At 33.7% G+C, this 21,633-nt stretch overlaps 1 protein-coding gene and 1 pseudogene across 2 annotated transcripts; one reads left to right on the top strand and one right to left on the bottom strand.

Annotated features, from left to right (window-relative positions):
- The first annotated feature begins 890 nt into the window (after positions 1-890).
- Positions 891-2,975, top strand: LOC107432527 (UDP-glycosyltransferase 79B6-like; annotated as a pseudogene).
- Positions 2,976-6,777: 3,802 nt separating this feature from the next.
- On the bottom strand, positions 6,778-9,355 carry LOC107432514 (uncharacterized). 2 transcript variants are annotated; one of them, XM_016043665.4, is made up of 4 exons: positions 8,819-9,352; positions 8,026-8,244; positions 7,339-7,364; positions 6,778-7,253 (listed from the first exon to the last, which is right to left on the bottom strand). In XM_016043665.4, exons 1-4 carry the CDS (start codon positions 9,191-9,193, stop codon positions 7,019-7,021), a joined length of 855 nt encoding a protein of 284 aa, XP_015899151.2. In that variant the 5' UTR covers positions 9,194-9,352; the 3' UTR covers positions 6,778-7,018. The 2 variants fall into 2 exon arrangements, with proteins under 2 accessions (XP_015899151.2, XP_048321159.1); XM_048465202.2 differs by lacking the exon at positions 7,339-7,364 and having other exon boundaries at positions 7,116-7,253; positions 8,819-9,355.
- Between the last annotated feature and the right edge of the window lie 12,278 nt (positions 9,356-21,633).

Genomic DNA, 21,633 nt, shown 5'->3' with positions numbered 1-21,633 from the left:
TTTGAGTGGGATTGTTGCGTTTATCAGAGTAGATAAAATGGTCACCCCGCAAATAATTAATTACAAAAATTAATATTGAACATCAAAATATAACTATGAAACAATAATAATGAGAACAGTATCTAAGAATTATACGTTTAATGATGCTTCAAAAACCGGCAGCAAATCGAACATTATGGATCAAACATTAGTCATCGGAAACAGGCGTTTTACTAATTTGGTACATATAGAATTAATCGTAATCGCACGCAGGCGTTCTGCATTCGCTTTACTCCCTTCCCGGGAGGGGAAAAACCCAAAAAAAAAAAAAAAAAAAAAAAAAAAAAAGGAAATAAAAACCAAAAAAAAAAAATAAATAAAACGATGAATTGATGTCACGAAGAACGTTGGGTGTTATCCATAAAAAAAAAAAGAGAATGGTGACTGCTAAACAAGCTTTTCCATTGTTAGAATCATTTACTTGGTTTGAATCTTCCACCCCAAAATAAATAAATTGAAAACAAATGTGGAAACCATTTATTTACTTTGTCCGTACAACACAATAATGTTGACATATTAAATGTAGCATTAATTCTACCAAAATATTTATCCAATATACATATCTCATAATTTTCTTTTAGTAACTTATAACATGTGTATATTAGTCAAAAAAAAAAAAATTTATTATTTTGTTTTAGTAACTTATAATATGTGTATATTACCCAAAAAAAAAAAAAAAAACCTTATAACATGTGTATATTTGGTAAATGTTTTGATAAATAATATGTGTTTTTGCCATTAATCAATAATATAGAAATCATTAGAATATTGCAATGTGACAATTCCATTAGTTGTCTAAAAATATTATTAATTATATCGAATTGGTATTTGTTATTTGGATCCCACCAACTAATGTTTATCGTTAACAATCACAAATAACAAAACTTCTTTTTAACACATACCAGTAAAAAAACAGAAAAAAAAAGGAAAAGTTTCTCTACCTACCCAACCAAGTTCTTCAAAACAATGTCTTCTATATATACAGGCTTTGAACAAAAGCAATATAGCAGCCTGTTTAACAAAGCAAACACAAAATCCTAGCAACACCCAAAACAAAAAAAAAAAAAGAAAAAAAAGAAAAAAAAAAAAAAAAAAAAAGGGAAAGGAAAAGAAAAGATGAAAGCTCTACACATAACCATGTTCCCATGGTTTGGCGCAGGCCATATGACAGCTTTCCTCCATCTAGCCAACGAACTTGCAGAAAGAGGCCATAGAACCTCCATTCTCTTGCCGAAAAAAGCTCAGTTGCAGCTTCAACATCTCGTTCAGCACCCACATCTCATAACCATCCACGTCGTCACCGTTCCTCACGTCGACGGTCTCCCTCCGGGCACCGAGACCGCCTCGGAGATAACCTTGGCTCAAAATGGTCTGCTCAACATCGCCATCGACCGCATGAAGGACCAAGTAGAGTCGTTTGTAAGAACTCACAAAACAGATGTTGTTTTCTTCGATTTCTCCTATTGGATACCAGATATTGCCAAGCCTCTCAGTATCAAAACTGTCCACTACAGTGTGGTTTCTGCAGCTTCACTCGCCATCGTTCTCGTTCCCTCGAGAAATGTGCCCACCGACAGGCCCATCACCGAGGAAGAACTCAGGGAGCTACCTTCTGGCTATCCTTCGTCTACTATAGTGCTTCGTGGTTCCGAAGTTCGATCTTTGATGTTCGTTTCGGCACCCTTTGGTGAGGGGATAAACTTCTATCAGAGGACTACAACAGGAATGAAAAACTGCGATGCAATATCCATAAGAACTTGCAGAGAAATTGAAGGTAATGTTGAATTATTAATCCCAAAAGCTAATTCTTTTTTTTTAATGGGTAGTTTCGTAGTTCGTGACTTGAACCTAAACATTTAGGATTTTAAATTATAATACTATATTAAATTATTATTAAAAAACTTTTTAATAAAAATGGTAATTCGATTCAAAACACAGTAATTCAACATCACCTCCTATCAACGTAAACTTGAAATGGTAATTCAATGTCATACACTGAAAAGTGAATTTAATATGTATTGCTAATTATTTCAACAGGTAATCTATGCGATTACTTGGCTTCCCAGTACAAAAAGCCAGTGTTCTTGGCAGGGCCAGCTCTAACGGAGTCGGCTGATACGTCAATATTGGAGGAAAAGTGGGCTAAATGGCTCGGCGGTTTCGAGCAAAGCTCCGCGGTGTATTGTGCATTTGGAAGCCAGTTGATCCTCGAAAAGGATCAGTTTCAAGAACTGGTATTGTGATTTGAGCTAACTGGGTTGCCATTTTTCCTAGCACTTAAAACGCCCAACGCTTGCACGAATATCGAAGAGGCACTGCCTGAGGGGTTCGAAGAGAGGGTGAAAGGAAGAGGTGTGGTTTTCGGTGGTTGGGTTCAGCAACCTTTGTTTTTGAGTCATGAATCAGTTGGGTGTTTTGTGAGCCATTGTGGGTTTGGATCCATGTGGGAGTCTTTGATGAGTGACAAACAGATTGTTCTGGTTCCACATTTGGGTGACCAGATCTTGAACACAAGGCTACTGGTTGAAGATCTAAAGGTTGCTGTAGAAGTGAAAAGGGAAGAGAATAGATGGTTTTCCAAAGAGAGCTTGAGCGAAGCCATAAAATCTGTGATGGATAAAGATAGTAAGGTGGGTTTGATGGTGAAGAAGAATCATACAATGTGGAGGCAAGTTTTGACAAAACCTGGTTTTATGAGTGGATATATTGATAAGTTTGTAGATGATTTGAAAGAGAGCTTGTGAACCAAAAGTAATAACATGATGATAATTGTGGCCTTCAAAGAGAGAATAAAGATTAAGATGCAATTAATTGTCAAATTTCTTATGTCGTTTCCCAAGGTAGGTTTCTGTACTTTATGAAAATAATTATATGCTGTTGTGGCAATAGGCGGACTTAAATGTAAGCGTATTTTATATTGTCAATGTTTGATTTCAGCTCTATCTTCTAAATTTTTTTTTTCTTTGCATTCTGTACTGTTTGTCTTTCAAATTGGTGGTACAATATTTTAACATTCTACATTGAGATACATAAAAAGTCTTGAGATTGATTTCACAATACCCACTTCCAAAAAAAGTAAAAAAAAAAAAAAAAAAAAAGCTGTCACATTATATGGGTCAGTGTGGTTCCAATTTGTTTCAGAAGATCAGACCGTGTGTCCACCGAATTATTTTCAGTCGCAATCAACCTGTCTATCCAGGTTCTCCACTAGTACGCTGCCAGGGCAGGAACTGAGTAAAGCTGAAGATAATACTAATAGTGAAGGAGAAAAGGTATGGCGCCCTATCGAGTATTAATGAACTTAAATGCAGACTAATTTGCACCGGAGCTCATTTTTACCCCTAACTTTTTAAATTGGCAGTAATACCCCTTAAATTATTTATATATACATATATATATATATATATTTTTATAAATGATCTATAAAGACATTTTTTTTATACTGCTAGATGTCACATATTACTCATGTGGCTAATGGAAAAAAAAAAAGAAAAAAAAAAGGAAGATAGTATTATCAATTTCAAAATAAATTTGCATCAATTCCTCTTTAACCATACCCAAATTGCAAATTGCCTTTGAAATCCTTAAAAATAAAATTTAAAAATTTCATAAAATTTTTTAAAGCTTAGAAAAACAACAAAAAATATCTAATAAAAATTTTTCAAAGCCCTGAAAAAAATTCAAGAAGTCTGAAATTTTTTTTGAAACTCTATAAAAGTTCAAGAAGTTCCAAAATTATTTTTGAAGCCCTTGAAAATTTTTAAAAGCTTTAAAACAGGGGTGAAGCAGGATTTTCATGTTGCGGGGGAATAATAATAATAATAAAAATAAAATTACATAAAAAAAATTTAACAGTATTATATTGATAAAAAAGATGTGGTACAACAAAATATTGCAAACATTATATAAAAAAATATGATTAGTTTATGATGAAAAAAAAAAAAAAAAACAAAAAACCAAAATTCATTGCACTAACCCGCTAAGAAACCCAATTTAACAATAACATAAAATTTTTATTTTATATATACACTCAAAATAATATTCAATTTGTACCATTTCTAATGGATTCTACAGTTAAAAAAAATAAAAAAACAATTAAAATATATTATATATACATTGAGGATCTTTTGTACATATGAAGGATAAATAAATATGATAAAAAAACTAAATACTACTTTCCAAGAAATGTGTAAATTAAAGAGGTAAGGACATGGAGATGGGCAATAGAGAAGGTGAAAAAGCAATATGATTCATTTAATATATTTGATCGTACGATTGGACAAAGAATGGGAATAGATGTCTTAATTAAATGATAATATGGCCTTTAATGAAAGGAAATTTTTTCTTAGTGAAAAAAAAAAAAAAAACCATCGAAGTGTCTGTAAAGGCAAAATTGTACAATTGAACATAGAAAATGAAAAGATTCGGGGGAGAGACGGAGTACAGATCTTGAGTCTGAGCTTTGGCTTGTTGGCCTTCAGGCTCTTTTTGGTTTTATTTCATAAAACCCATACTTTTCAGCGAATATATATATATATATATATATCTCAAGTAAATGATTAAATTACCTTCAATAAAAATGAAAATTTCATTTACATTTTTTAATTTTATTATTATTTTATTTAAATTCCAATGCTTTTGAAAAATTATTTTAATTTTTTTAATTTTCTATATATCAAAACATATTTATTTATCAATTTTTATCAGTTAAAAAAATATTTTATAATTAAATAATATTATAAAAATATAAAATTTGCCTTTAACTTTTAAATTAATTGTAAAAACTAATAAAAACGGATAAATTAATATCTTTTTATAATTTTATAAAACTAAAGGGGTCATAAATAGCGAATTTTTAAGGATGTGGATTCTAAATAAAATAATAACAAAATTTAAAAATAATATATAAATGAAATTTTCCTAACGAAGAAGTTATCAAAATAGCCATATGGGGAAAAATTATAAAATTGCATAAAACTTTATAAAATATTATCCATATGGTAAAAATTTTAAAAACCACGTGGGGGCAGTCCCCACTGCCCCATGTTGTTTTTCCCTATGCTTTAAAATAATTCAATGTCTTAATTTTTTTTTTAAACTCCCTCAAAATTTTTCAAAGCCTCTAGAAGCTCTAAAAAATTTAAGAAGCCTAAAAAAAGATCCAAAAAAATATTATAAAATTTATGGATTACATAAATATTATAAAGGTTCAAGAAAAATTCGATACACTAAAAAAATAAAATAAAATAAAATTGCAAAGGCAATGTTACATGTAGCAAATTTAATAACAAAAATTTGGTTATCTAATGATGTAACAGCTTATTAATGGTTGTTAAACTAATAATGCCCCTCAATAATGGAAGGCAAAATCAATAAAACAATGCTAAATCATTGTATATCAAAATTTTGGTTTTAAAAATTTGATTTTAAAATTTGATCCCTCTAAATCTAAAATTACTCCTTTTGTAGAGCTATAAAAATTATAAGGCCTTTTAAAAAATTTTCTGAGTTTTTTGAACTTTTCTGGGTCTTAACAATTTTTTTCTTGGACATCCGAAATAAAAACTAAATCATATCTTGCCTTTTTTTAAGAGCCTCTAGTTTTTATTATTATTATTTTTTATTTTTATTTTTTTGAGGTTTTAAAAATATTTATGAAGCTTAGATTTTTTTTTTTAAGGCTTATTGAATTATTTTGAACCATCCAAAATATTTTATGATTTCAAAAAAAATTTCTTGAACTTCTCAAGTTTTTATGGAGCTTTGAAATTTTTTTTCAAACACCTAAAATTTCTAAGAATTTTTTTTATGAAATTTATTTTTTAAATTTCCACTATTTTTCTTGGGCCATGAAAACTTTTTTACACTTATAATTTATAAATCTTCTTTTACTTTTACGGGTAAGTTGCAACTTCAAACGTAATTGATGCAGCTATTTTTTTAAATGACAATACTATTTCTCCCTAAGGTACAGTAGCTACTAAATATAAGACTTTTTTGTGCCAATGTCCTTGAATTGAACTAGTGAATTTGTGGTATTTTGCCCCCTAAATTCTAAAATTGGCGGCAATACTTTTTAACTTTCAAAAATTATGATCCATAAGCACAACTTGTTAACATTGTTGATTTTACTGTCAAATGTCACATGCATAGTGAGGGAGAAGTAGTATTGTCATTTAAATATACAGTTGCATCAATACCTCTTAATTATGTTTTAAGTTGCAAATTACCCCTTAAAGTAAAAGAAAATATATAAATTATAAGCGTCACAAAAATTTTTCGAGGCCCAAAAAAGATAGTGGAAATTATATATAAAAAAAAATTTCATAAAAAAATTTCCTAGAAAATTTTAGGTGTTTGAATAAAATTTTCAAAGCTCAATAGAAGTTAAAAATTTTTTTTTTTAAAAAATCCTAAAAGATAAGAAATTATTAAATATAAACCAATCAAATAATAATATGTTTACTATTCGTAGATATATTAGTAGACTAAATGGTGCTGTATATTTAGCCTAAATAAATAAGGTTCAATTCCAAAATAATTCCAAAATAGATCCTTCTATTGAAAAAGTATCTTATTTAATAGACAGCTTAATATAATTTTTCCATGGTACATACAAGATATGTACCATAATTTGCGCACCTAATGTCAAATAACATATTGCTTGATATCAGGAGCACAAATCATGATATATACCTAGTATGCATCATAGCTAAACTGCAGTTTAATATACTCAAATAACATAACAATGGCTAATATTAAATAATAAATAAATAAATTGACAACTTTAATGAAAATATACTATCCTCAATGAAAAAATTGAGAAAATTTTCTCATGCTAGGTGAAAGTTAAGTTAAATAAATTTAAAAATATTATTTTGAAAAATACATAAAATAGGCACAGCTCAAAACCAAAAGATAAATTTCCTACTTATAAAATTACCTATTCCTCTGATTCAACATTAGTTTTTCACTTCCATTATTGCGCCTCATCTGAATTTTGATCCTCTTTGCTGCTGTCACTGCTAACTTCAGGACTCCCACTTGTTGAATCCAGAGAGCCAAACTGCTCTTTACCCTTAATCTCAGTTTCTTTCTCTGAAGATCCTTCCATGAAGGAATTAATTGCGAGCTGACCAGAGTAAAGGAATAAACCAACAGAGTTTATGCCAAAAACAAATGTTGCAAGGTAGCACAAACCATTCACAATGGTCCTGCAAAATTGCCAATAAGAGGTAATCACAGATCTAGAAAACTAATCAGCTAGACAACTGGGAAGGAAGTAGTAGTTGGAACTACCTTATGGTTATTGTAATCTGACGAACCTGAAAAGTAGGAAATCAAATACAAATGAAAACATTTGCAGATTAACTTGACTATTCATTTGAATTTTACCATAAAACAAAGTTAAATCTCAAACTACAAGAAAACGGTTCACACAATAACAACCACACATAAACGGAGAGTCAGATTACACAACACTTTCCATAGTAAATTCTTTCAGAGTTTCAATGATCATGGTTATCACCTAATTTGACACATAATTTGAGAATCAAAATCAAAACAGAGGTTTGACATAACCATTTATCCAAGTTTTTCTAGCTAAGAACTCCCCTATAAAAGTCATAATACTGAGAATTGAGAGAGTTAACATACTAAAAAGAACAGATATGGAGTTTACTTTTACTATCAACGCATTCAATGAAGAGTAGAGAATTCAAATTTGCACATATTCATCAGACTTAATAACTCTGATTCTTGTTGCTCAGTTCGTATTGCCCTTAGCTACACCTAATATATGAGAAACAATTCAACAAATTCAATTATTTAAAAAAAAAAAAAAAATGAAGATGAAAAGTATTTCAAAATTTTTCGGTGGCATAAAGTGGCTCTGTATAATATGAGGGTTGAACTTAAATAGAGGGATAGTATTACGTAAGGTAATAATTAAATTAAAGTAAATGGAGCATTATTTGAGGAACATACAGAAAAATTATCTGAAATTGTTTGACGATTGAGAGCAGCCTCAATAGTAATAGTGAACTTATAAAGAATAAGAGCAATAACACCGGCAGATATTCCTCCCAGCAATGCCTGAACAGGTGAAGGTGGTTTTTTAGCTTCAATTGACGCTGACCCCATTGCTTTTAAACTATCCAGTGCCTCCTCTTTCAGTGACTTCTTTACTCCCGAAGACCTAAATTTCTATACACCAAAAACCATCTTCATCAATATACATATATATATATATATATATATATATATATATATATATATATAAATCAACTAATTAAGAAGTTACCCAAAATGTAAATCCAACTTCTTTATTTCTCATGAGACATATAGAAGTGAATGGATAAATCGACAAAATATAAAACCCAGTGCCCCAAGATTATGTTGTAACAATTAGATACAGCAGAACTGCAAAATCAAAGCGACTAACCAAAATCAAAACCAATTTCTTGTATTAACCAAACTTGAAGAATCATATTTACATGCTAACATGTGGGATTTGACTATCAACGCGAAATAGAATAGCAATAGACACAGCACTACAAGAAGAGAAAAAAAAAAAAAAAAAAAGAAATCAAGGAAAACGGAAAATAAAAATGCAGCATTGAACTGAAGAAGGAAGACCCAGTTCACAATGTAAGGCTGAATTATTACATCACTGACAAAATCAAGAATTAAAATAAACAAAATCCTGTACCAAAAAAAAAAAAAAATCCTAAAATTTGAAATTGAGAGCAACAAATAGAATGGTAGTCTAATTTCGTACCAATTCTTTGGCACGCTTTGCACGGCGGCGGAGAGAGCGAAAGAGAAAAACAGATATGGCTCCGGTGAGAAGAACGCTGGTGGCCACTTGGATAGAAGAAGGTTCGTCATTGGTGGCAAAAATAGGAGAATCAGATTGAAAGAGTTCGATGGGACCTTCTTCCTGCGCATTAGTCTCCGTAGAGGTGGTTGGTTCGGCGACTTGGGCTAGCCATGGCAGGGTTCTGTGTCGAGGTTGGAGTGGAAAAGAGCAGAAAGTATTGGGTCTGTGGAGAAAACTGAGAGAAGACGAAACAGTGGGTAAGAGAAAGTGGTTGTGGGGATTAGAGGAAGAGAAGGGAAAGCTAGAGGTGAGGATGTTTTGGGACTGCAACATTTGAATGTATTATCTTCTTAGGAATAGCAGAGTTGGGCTTTGGAATATCACTCTGTTTTCTTGGGTTTTCTCTGTTGTCAATCAGAAGAAAATATTATCATTCATTCATTTTTTTTTTTCTTTTTTTTTGGATGTAAGATTCTGGTGGATTTGAGACGGGTATATTTTTAAATATCTATACTCGACTTTTTATTAGATTTTATATCAGATAAGAGATTAACGGAACCTTTTTCAATTTGTTCCTAGTAATATGAATTCCTTCAGTCCTAATTTGGGCTTTGCACCAGGCTTTTTGATGCAGCACCATGTGGCCCATATCTAAAAGCTAACTAGCCCATTTTATAAGGTCCAAATGTCAAGATCAAGCCCATGTTCTTGAACTTCTCAGGTACCTTCTTTTTTGTCATCTTTTCTTTTGGAATAAGCCCACTTGACAATGATATCATAACCAGCCTGACGTTAGTTTTTCTTTCCCAAGTTATCGAATAAAAAAAAAAAGAGAATTCAATTAGGAAGACCTGAAACAGAAATGTTTAATTCTCTAATTCGTTTTGCGAATTAAATGTCCAAACACATTATTTTGGCAATTGAATCAAGGTGGGTAAGTCCCAAAAAATAAAATAAAAAATAAAAAAATCATGGTGAGGTCAGCAGATCAAGAGGCAATAACGTCCAGGTTAAGTTATATTCCTAATGTCTTTTGTTTTTACATTATTATTTTAGGAACAAATGGAGGGTACGTCCGAATGAAGAAAAAGAAATGATATCTTGGAGGTATACTTTGAAATGTGACAGCTAATTACACCAATTTAAATCCATAAGTACCATCAAATTAGATTATTATTATTATTATTATTTTGATAAATGGAGAAATTTTTTATCACAGGCCTAATTGAATCTGGAAGCTGGAGGTTGTCACTAATTCAATGTGAATTAGACTGTCTCAAAGGGATCATATAATTAAATTTCTTGAATATCCTATTAGCAACTGGGTTGTTTCACACATAAATTATTCATAATTGGGTGATTCAAATCAGAAACCCCACAACATTGTCATTAGGACCCCCATAACATACCAAAGAAGGCAAAGCTCACCACAAAATTAAGATGAACATATAGAAATAAAGATATGAACATGGTTGGTAAATCAAATCTGTTGTTGGTTTTAGACTAACCCAAAATACGCAAATGTAATAAGTCGAACCAAAAGGGCTTGCTTCGAAAAGAAACAGACTAGCCGTGTTGGGACATAAACTGGCATTCAAAAAGTAGATAAAGAAATTTAAAATATAGAATACTCATTTTGTATTTGCTTTAAAAAACACACACAACAATCAGCAAGTAATTAAAAAATCCTTTCACTATAATATTCATATTTCATTATTAATTATCTGTTCAGATTTCTATGAAAGCAGTGTCAACATTTCAATAATCACAGGGCATTTTATATTTAACTGTTCTTATCATGACTCTCGTTTCATAATTAATATATAAGCATCTCGTGATCAAATGGAGCAATTATAAAAACAATATCATTTTTATTATTATTTTTTTTCTCTTAAAAATAAAGTGAACTCTACATAAGTACTGCAGACCTTCTGCTTATAGATCAACCTAGCAAAAACCATGTTAAAAAAGTAAAATAATAATTTGTAATTTAATGGCAAAGTATTTGTTAGAGAATGAGAGGATGACTTAAGCAAGGAAGCATCGTTAGCCTTATCTATTAAGCCATTTTTGTTGACTAAATGGAAGAAAGGACAAATTCAATTTGAACTCTATTACTTTAGAAGAATTCAATTTCAATTTGAATTCCACCACCTCTACTCCTCTATATATAGGCCTATTATAAAACTAGATCTCAAATTTTGATCCCATATTTTGTAACGAAGAGGGAACTTAAATTCTCTTCCTCTCAATGGTATTGTCTCGGGTTCACTATTTCTATTTTATCCAAATCTCTAATTTTAAATACGTTTTTGTATATTATCCAACAAATTTGGTATCAAAGCCTCGTTCTTGTCCCCTTTATAAAATATCCATGGCAGCCAATAACCAATCAACCTTTAGTTATGCCCAAAAATCTAATTCCCATCTTTACCGGTGAGAATTATGATTTTTGGTGCATCCAAATGAAATTTTTTTTTTTTATCTCACAAGATTTGTGGAATATAATTGAAGAAGGCTATGATGAGCCTGCAAGTCCCGAGCAACTGCAGTCTTGGACGGAAGTAGTAAAGAAGGAGTACAAGAAAACATCCAAAGAGATGCTTGAGCACTTCTTTTCATTCAGCAAGGAGTAAGCAAAAGTATCTTCCCTAGAATATCAAATGCAACAAAACCTAAAGCTGCATGGGAAATTCTAAAACAACAATTTGGAGGCCATGAAAAGGTAATCTCCATTAAACGTCAAACTCTTTGGAGAGAATTCGATAATTTAACAATGAAAGAAAACGAAAATATCCAAGAATTTTCTTCTAGAGTTTCTAGAATTATTAACCAAATTAGAAGTTATGGAGATACTATTGCTGATCAAAAAATTGTAGAAAAAATATTAAGATGTTTGCCAGCAAAATTCGAGCATATTGTTGTATCTATAGAAGAATCCAAAGATTTGAAAACATACTCTTTGGATCAACTATTTGGCTCTCTCGAAACACATGAAAAAAGAATGAGCAAGTTTTCTAACCAACCTATGGAGCAAGCATTCAAATCAAATTGCAACATCACAGAAAGAAATTCAGCAACCTCAACAAGCAACTCAACAAGAAGAGGAGGTTCCTTCAAAGAAGACGTGGTAATCAAGGCCGAGGCAGAAGAGGAAGAAACAATTATGAGCAAAGAAATTTCCTGGATAATTCTAAACCTTATTGCATTATTTGCCAAAAAACCTGGGCACCAGTCAAAAGATTGTCGTTTTAAATGCATAAAGTGCAAAATTTCTAATCACTCACAAAGAGATTGTTGGTATAAAGACATGCAAGAAAGGAATGAAGTTAATTATTCTGAAAAGGTTGAAGATAGTCAAGTATTTTATTCATGTGTGTCTGTTAAACAAGAATCAAAACATACATGGTTTTTGGATAGTGGATACAGTAATCATATGATAGGTGATCCACAACTCTTTGTGAAGATGGATAAAAAATTTTTATCTGAAGTAAAGCTTGGAGATGGAAAATCGCATGAAGTCAAAGGAAAAGGAGTAATAGCAGTAAACTCCAAAGGAGGTAACTCTAAACTCATCTATGATGTGCTTTATGTTCCTGGCTTAACATCAAATCTCTTAAGTGTTGGCCAGTTACTTCGAAAAAATTATTCTGTAATTTTTAATGGAGAAGAAAGCACAATTATCAATAAAAATAAAAACATCATGGTGGCAAAAATAAAAATGAATCAAAATAATGTTTTTCCTCTTATTATGCCACGTGATAAAAAATTAGCTTTTCAAAGTCAAAAATTAGATGAGTCATACTTATGGCATCTAAGATATGGGCATTTAAATTATAATGGCCTAAAATTATTGAAAGACAAAAATATGGTTTTAGGCCTACCTCCTATTGCCCACATAGATAGAGTCTGTGAAGGATGCATATATGGAAAAATGCATAGATTGCCATTTCCCAAAAGTACCTGGAGGGCAAAGGCACCATTAGAATTGGTACATTATTATATTTTTGGACCAACTCGAACTCCATCGCTGAATGGAAGAAGATATTTCCTTCTGTTTATTGATGATTATACCCGGATGATGTGGGTATATTTTCTAAAAGAAAAGTCAGAAGCATTTTCGGTATTCTAAGAATTCAAGGCGCTTGTAGAAAAGCAAGTCGGAAAGCCGCTGAAGACACTTCGAACAGATCATGGAGGAGAATTCATGTCTAAACCATTTATAGAGTATTGTAAGAAAAATGGAGTTCAAAGACAGCTCACTGTTCGACACATCCAGCAACAAAATGGTGTAGCTGAGCGAAAAAATAGAACAATTGCAGAAATGGCCAGAAGTATGCTTAAGGAGAAAGGTCTTCCATATGACTGTTGGGCAGAAGCCGTCAACAATGCCGTCTACATTTTGAATAGATCTCCAACAAGAGCTGTCCTGAATAAGACTCCATATGAAGCGTGGCACAAGCAAAAGCCCCAGGTACAACTTTTAAAGTATTTGGATGCATAGCTTACGCACATGTCCCCTCAAAATACAGAGAAAAATTTGATGAAAAAGGAGAGAAATATATATTCCTTGGATACAGCAGTGAGTCAAAAGGTTACTGGCTGTACAATCCAAAAACAACTAAGCTGATAATTTCTAGAGATGTTATCTTTGATGAATCTGCAGCATGGAATTGGAAAAGCACTCCTTAAACAGGAGCAAAAATATTTGAAGAAATTCCTATTCAGAATAAGTCAGATTCTCAACAAGTTCAAAACCCTGGTCCAAGCACAAGTCGTCAAGAAACTCCAGGCCCAGTCCAAAGAATGGATATATCTTTAGATGATGAATCACCACCAAGAAAGGTACGCTCACTCGCAAATATCTACGAATCTACTAATATTGCATTTTTTGCATGTGAGCCTCAAAATTTTGAAGAAGCAATAAAAGAAGATATTTGGATTAAAGTAATGGATGAAGAAATTGCAACAATTGAAAAGAATGATACATGGGAACTGATGGATCTACCTGAAGGAAAAGATGTTATAGGACTCAAATGGGTCTACAAAACCAAATACAAAGAAGATGGAACAATTCAGAAGTACAAAGCCGACAACAACAGAAAAGCTAGAAGACTTTAAGAGCTTTGCCAAAATTACATATTAAGAGGGGGTGTTAAAAAAGTAAAATAATAATTTGTAATTTCATGGCAAAGTATTTGTAAGAGGATGAGAGGATGACTTAAGCAAGGAAGCATCATTAGCCTTATCCATTAAGCCGCTTTTGTTGACTAAGTGGAAGAGAGGACAAACTCAATTTGAACTCTACTACTTTAGAAGAATTCAAGTTCAATTTGAACACCACCAAAGGAGAATTCAATTTCAATTTGAATTCCACCACCTCTACTCCTCTATATATATATAAGCATATAGGCCTATTGCAAAACTAGATCCCAAATTTTGATCCCATATTTTGTAATGAAGAGGGAACTTTAATTCTCTTCCTCTCAATTGTATTGTCTTGGGTCCACTATTTCTATTTTATCCAAATCTCCAATTTTAAATACGTTTTTGCATATTATCCAACAAACCAGAAACCACACAAATCGCAGTGCAAAACAACAATGGCGGATCTTCATATAGCCATGTATCCTTGGTTCGCCGTAGGCCATTTCATCCCTTACCTCCATCTTGCCAACGAGCTCGCTTCTTGAGGACATAAAATCTCTCTCCCCTTACTAAAGAACACTCCTCCATTTCCAACATCTTAATCTCCACAAAAACCACATAACTTTTCACCCAATCAATGTCCCCCATGTCGATGGCCTCCCTCCAGACACTGAAATTGTCTCCGATATACCCCTCTCTATGAACCATTGGCTTGGCATTGCCATGGATCAAACACATGACCAATTTAAACTATTTCTAACCACCGCGAAACCTGACATAGTTTTCCACGATTTTGCTTACTAGGTACCTAACATTGCCAACCAACTCGGTATCAAATCGGTTTGTTACCATATTTTCTCTGTTGTAGCACATGCTTTTCTACTTGTCCCCACTAAACATTTACCAAGCATTTCATCGGAAGAAGAAGCCAAAGAGCCACCAATTGGCTACCCTTCCTCGGCTCGTGTGCTTGTTGGTCATGAAGTTATTCCTTGTTGCAATTAATGCTGCACATTTCTAAAGAGAATTTTAGAAATACTTAGGTGGCAAGTAAGAGTTTAAGTTTGACTTGACTTTCTCATGTGTGTAAGTGTTCAAGTTGAACTTGGCTTCCTAGGATATTCATGCGTGTAAGAGTTTAAGTTTGATTTGACTTCCTTATGTGTGTAAATGTTTAAGTTAAACTTTGCTTCCTAGAACCTAGAACATTCATGAATTGTTTAGTTGGCTAAGGAACCCACCTTGTACTTGTATAAATAAGAAGCTATTGCTTCCACAACATATGTAACAATTACATTAAAAGAAAAAAAAAGTTTCTATATTTTCCTTTCTCATTTCCTTTCTCCACCAAGAGTATCCCACAATATCTTTCAATAAATTCTATCAGTAGTATCAGAGCCAGGTTCGTTCATAAACTGGGTGTAGTTACTTTCATTCACCATGGCCGAGAACACCTTCCGCACAATTCCAATTCTAGTCTTTAGTGGTGAAAACTAGGATTTTTGGTCTATAAAAATGACTAGTTATTTTAGATCCCAAAAACTATGGGATATTGTCAGTGAGGGCTACAATATTCCTGCTGATATTACCGATCTTGATGACAATCAAAAGAAGGAGCTTGATAAGAATCAACAAAAATATTCCCAAGCTTTGTTCGTTCTGCAACAAGCCGTGGCGGATGAAATCTTTCCAAGAATTATGGGAGCTACAACAGCAAAGGAGGCATGGGATACCCAACAAGAGGAATTTCAAGGCAGTGTTAAGGTACGTGCCATAAAACTACAGTTTCTGAGAAGAGATTTTGAAAATTTAAAAATGAAAGACAATAAGATCGCTAAAGATTACTACTCAAGAACAAAAGAAGTAGTTAATCAAATGAGAGCCTATGGAGAGAATATTTTTGAAAAGAAAGTAGTAGAAAAAATTTTAATTAGTTGCACAGAAAAATATGATGCAATTATTACTGCTATAGAAGAATCAAAGGATATTGAAAATTTAACAGCAACAGAATTAATGGGCTCTCTAGAAGCATATGAGAAAAGATTGAGTAGGCGAAATGAAAATTCTTTGAAAAATGCCTTTTAGTCTAAAATAAAAATGCAGTCTCAAAATACCAAAGATGGATGGAAAAAACAACAAGAAAATTCTAAGAATAATCAAAACAAAAATAGCAAATATCCTCCTTGTGATATTTGCAAAAGAAAAAGTCATTTGGAAAAAGACTGTTGGTTTAAAGGAAAACCACAATGCAAAGTCTGTAGAAAATTTGGGCACATTGAGAAAGATTGTCGCTTTAAAAACACACATCAAGTTAATTTTATTGAAAAGAAGGACACAGAAAATCATATATTCTATGTTTCACAAGGTGAAGATAAAAAGGACACATGGTATTTAGATAGTGGTTGCAGTAACCACATGACAAAAGATGAAAGTATTTTCTGTACCCTAAATAAAATACAAACAAAAGTCAAAATTGGAAATAGGGAATTTATAGAGGCTACAGGAAAAGGAACCATTGCTTTAGAAACCAAAAAGGTAAATGGTACATTACTGATGTACTGTTAGTCCCTACTATAAATCAAAATCTCCTCAGCGTTGGTTAAATGATAGAGAAGGGATATTCTCTACACTTTGAAGGAGATTCATGTACAATATATGACAAGACAAATAAGACTATGAAGATTGCAAAAATCAAAATGAAAGGAAATAGATCTTTTCCAATAGAATGGAAATATGCTAGTGAAGCTGCCATGAAGGCACAAGTAGACATCTCATGGATTTGGCACAAGAGATTTGGTCACTTTCATTTCAACGGCCTCAAGATTCTTCAACAAAAGAACATGATGCGTGACTTACCAACTATTGAAGATATCAATGGTACTTGTGAAGCATGTTTACAGGGCAAGCAACATTGGCAACCGTTCCCGACAGGCACAGCATGGAGAGCAAAGAAGCCGCTGGAGCTAATTCATACCGATGTTTGTGGACCAATGCAAACTCCATCACTAAACCAAAACAGGTACTTCATCTTATTTATTGATGACTTTACTCGAATGACTTGGGTATATTTTCTGCGAGAAAGATGACAAGTCTTTGAGATTTTCAAAAAATTCAAAAATTTAGTTGAAAAACAAAGTGGCTACCAAATCAAAACAATTTGAAGTGATGGAGGAAAGGAATACATCTCCAAGAAGTTCAACAATTTCTGTGAAGATGAAGGTATGGAGCACCAACTTACAGACGGATATGCTCTAGAGCAAAATGGTGTATCCGAAAGGAAAAACAGAACAGTTATGGAGATGGCTAGAACAATGCTGAAAGATAAAGGACTTCCGAATAGTTTTTGGGCAGAAGCTGTCTCTACTGTAGTCTATCTACTAAATAGATGCCCAACCAAAGCAGTTCAAAACAAGCACCAATTGAAGCTTGGAATGGGAGAAAACCATTAGCAAAGCATCTCAAAGTTTTCGGGTGCATTTGTTATGCCCACATACCAAAGGAAAAGAGAACCAAATTAGATGACAAGACAGAAAAAGGTATCTTTCTTGGCTATAGCATGCAATCAAAAGGCTATCGAATTTATAGCCTGGAATCAAATAAGTTAATCATCAGTCAAGACGTTGAGTTTGATGAAGATGTATCCTACAACTGGGAAACTAAAGAAGTTGAAAGGAAGATAATTTATGTACCAGCAATAGAACAACAAAGAAAGGAGGAGCCAGATGAAACTCAAGGACCTTAGGAGACAAATCAAGAATCTCCAACTCATCAAATGCAGCAACAACTCGAGCCGGAGGATTCATCTCCAGAATCAACTCCTCAAAGAACTTGACTATTAAGCAAGATTTATGAATCATGCAACTTGGCCATAGTAGAGCCTGGGATTTTTGAAGAAGCTTCAAAACATGAATTCTGGGTCAAAGCAATGGAAGAAGAGATAAAAATGATTGAAAAGAACAAAACATAGGAATTTGTGGATCTTCCTTTGAACAAAGATGTCATTGGAGTTAAGTGGATATATAAGACAAAGCTTAACTCTGATGGATCGATACAAAAACATAAGGCTCGACTAGTGGCAAAAGGATATTCGTAGCAATTCAGAATTGACTACAATGAAACATTTGCTCCTGTTGCTCGTCTCGACACTATAAGGGCGCTCCTAGCATTAGCTGCTCAAAAGAGGTGGAAAATATATCAATTAGATGTGAAGTCTGCATTCCTTAACGGCTATTTAGAAGAAGAAATTTACATTGAGCAGCCACATGGGTTAAGGTACAAGGATAAGAAAATAAAGTGCTAATATTAAAGAAGGTTTTATATGGGCTAAAACAAGCTCCGTGAGCCTGGTACAGCCGAATTAATACCTATTTCATTAAGCAAGGATTTAGAATGAGCTATAGTAAGCCTACACTATACATCAAGACCCAAGGTACAGACAACACTATTATTGTTTCTTTATATGTTGATGATCTTATATATACAGGAAACAATGAGAAAATGATTGAGGAATTTAAAAAAAAGATGTTGAAGACACTTGAAATGACGGACTTGGGCTTGATGCACTACTTTCTCGGAATTGAGACATATCAATGTGATGAAGGAATATTTGCTTCTCAAAACAAATATGCTGAAGGTATTATTAAAAAATTCAAGATGAGTGGTTGCAAAATTGTCGCAACACCATTTGACAATTGTCAGACAATGAAGAAAGAAGATGGATCACCACCTGCTAATAGCTTGACATTTTGAAGTCTCATCGGAAGTCTTCTATATCTAACAACTACTAGACCAGACATCATGTATGCAACAAGTTTGCTATCAAGGTTCATGTAGAATCCAACTCAAGTGCATTATGGAGCTGCAAAAAGAATACTTAGATATCTACAAGGAACTAAAGACTACTGTCAGGACCCGTCCAGAATTCCTTCCCCGGAACCCTAGATAAGCCCTGATCTCAGGAAAATAACACCGAACCTTCCAACGGAAAATCCGGCAGCACCTCCCCTAAGGGTAGGACTAACAAAAAATTACCTGCACTGAAAACACACTTCTATAAACATCCCCTTATTCCTCCCACAATACTACAAATTGATTCCACAAATTTCAGCACTTCAAATAACAACAGCAGCAACCCAGTGTATAAATAATAACTACACGTCCAATACAGTATACAGAGCATTTTACAAAAATGTGGAATTTATACAATGACAGATACGGAAACAATACAAGGTGAAGAGGAAAAAGGGAAGAAATACTTCTTGAACTTTCGGCAACGAACTGAGACGTTGGGCTCGCCCCGGACAATCAACGTCTCCAACCTGGACCTAGGGGAACGAAATTTAAGAGTGTGAGATGCTAATCATCTCAGTGAGTGACCTGAACTACTGAACACCTTTAATATTAATAATACCAAATAAAAGGATTTAATAAATCAATACCGAACAATTAATTAAATAAATAAATAAACATTTGAAGTAGCAATTTCTCTCAAAACCCTCACTATTCGCTCCGTTGGAAATGTTCCCCTTTTAAAACATTTTCACAAAACCCGATATTCGTACTTCCCGAAAACCAAGGGATCAAACCATTTGATAAACAATAAATAATAAATACCCCAATATATAATTAAAATGTAATAAATTATAATAAATAAATTTTGAACACCTTTGGGGTTTGAAACTTTATCTGAAAATTACACCTGACGCACCACACCATATACCAGTGATGCCCTCCGATACCCAACGTCCCGAGCACCGACTGGCGGGGAGATTAAAGAGAGAAACTTGCAAACGGCACTTCGGCGTCCCGACAGTACCGCTGCTGAAACCATTATCCCGGCCAAGGGAGGGGGCGGCTGTGGCAAAAAACAAACTTGCCTGCCCACGGTCCAATGGCAACAACGGGAGAAATAATACATGCGCGCTAAACCACATAATACTTGCGCGCTACCACGTGTCCATACACCAGAACACCAATACTGTATGAGTGTGTCTAAAAATAAACATTATTAACCAACCGTACCGTTTTCCAAAATTACCGTGGGAAATACATTAAATTCTCACACTTACCATCCCACATATTTTTTATTTAATACATCGGTACGAACCAGCGATAACAACAAACCACAATTTTTTCGAAATACGAGATGCAACCATAAAAATACCGCGGGCATAATTTATAAAATTTAAACAAATATTTTCGTAAAATATTTAACCCAATTATGCCCGAAAAATCAAATTTAAAACCACGTACAAATACTACTAAAATACACTTTGCTCATGCATAATAAATTAAACCATAATATAATTCATAATTAAATCACACCACATGAGCATAATTTAAATACCAATTAAACATAATTAATTGCCCAAAATAATTTTTTTGAAGGTGGGTCACTCACCTAGAGCACGCAATTAAACCATGATCCACCATGGGATCAATTCCACGACTCACCGGTGCTCCTAGAATACAATTCACACACAGTCAAATAAATTAATATTTTAATCGGGTAAATAATACCTGGTACCCGGGGGGTCAAACACAAACGTTAACCAAAATAGTCGAATAATATACCGAATCGAAGCTTGAGCGACGAGGATTACCAATCCGGTCTCCATCGACCCCAATTCCGCCGGAGGTGGCCGGAATTTGGCCGGAAAGCTTCGGCCGGTTTTCAATTCCTCGTATCTCGCAACCCGCTTCGAATTTTTGAGATTGGAGGCCATATTTGGACTTAGAGGACCCAAAATAGAGGGAGAGGAGGCTTAATTTGGACTGGGATGGTCGGAAAACACAAGAAAAGAGGAGAGAGAAATTTTTCCGGCCGACGGCTTCTCCGGCCCGATCGGCGCGCGTCCGGCCGCCGGTGACCGTGAAAATTGGCGGCTGAGCTCGCCTCCTCCCTCCGCTCATCACTGGCCGGCGCGTGAGTGGTTCCGGTGGCTGGAAAAAGTGCAGCAAGGAGAGAGAGAGAGACGGTCGAGAGAGAAAGAAAGAAAGAAAGAAAGAAAGAAGAAGAAGAAGAAGAAGAAGATGGTCGGGCCCGTGGCCTTTTTTCCCACGTGGGGGAAAAGAAAAAGAAAAAGAAAAGAAAAAGGAAAAGAAAAAGAAAAAGAAAATAAAATTAAAAAAAATTAAACAATTACATAATAATATTATTATTTAAAATAATAATAAAATAATTTGATTTTTACACATGGTTGACATGTGGCTTCTCAACATGGTGACACATGGTCACCTTCATTAAGTCACACGTGGCACATCGTTACGCATTTAAAAATAATATTAAAATAATACGGCGTTTGAAAAACTCTATAGATCCATAACTTTCAAATCACATGTCCAAATCGGATGTGCCGCTAGTTTACGGACTCGTATCGACGAGCACTTCACAACCATGCATGATTCAACGCTCAACCTTGCATGAATAAAAAATCAACTCCGGCACCCCTTGGACAGTTTGGACCTCAACTTGTTTTGCTCATAACTTTCAAACCGTAGCTCCGTTTTCAATGTGCTACTAGTCTACGAACTCGTGCCAATGTGTACTTCGTAACGGTACCTCAGTCAACCTAGAATTCCAACCGAATCAAAAAGTCAACTTTTGACCCCTTCGGTCAACGTGC

The sequence above is a fragment of the Ziziphus jujuba genome, chromosome 11 (genome assembly GCF_031755915.1).
Source record: "Ziziphus jujuba cultivar Dongzao chromosome 11, ASM3175591v1".
Taxonomy (NCBI): domain Eukaryota; kingdom Viridiplantae; phylum Streptophyta; class Magnoliopsida; order Rosales; family Rhamnaceae; genus Ziziphus; species Ziziphus jujuba.
This window is presented reverse-complemented; position numbering and strand designations above follow the sequence as displayed.

Coding starts and splice junctions, on each gene's coding strand:
- LOC107432514 (XM_016043665.4), bottom strand. CDS start 9,193: ATGTTGCAGTCCCAAAACATCCTCACCTCTAGCTTTCCCTTCTCTTCC. Junction 8,245..8,818: donor CAAAGCGTGCCAAAGAATTG/GTACGAAATTAG, acceptor TTTGGTGTATAG/AAATTTAGGTCTTCGGGAGT. Junction 7,365..8,025: donor CAATTTCAGATAATTTTTCT/GTATGTTCCTCA, acceptor CCTACTTTTCAG/GTTCGTCAGATTACAATAAC.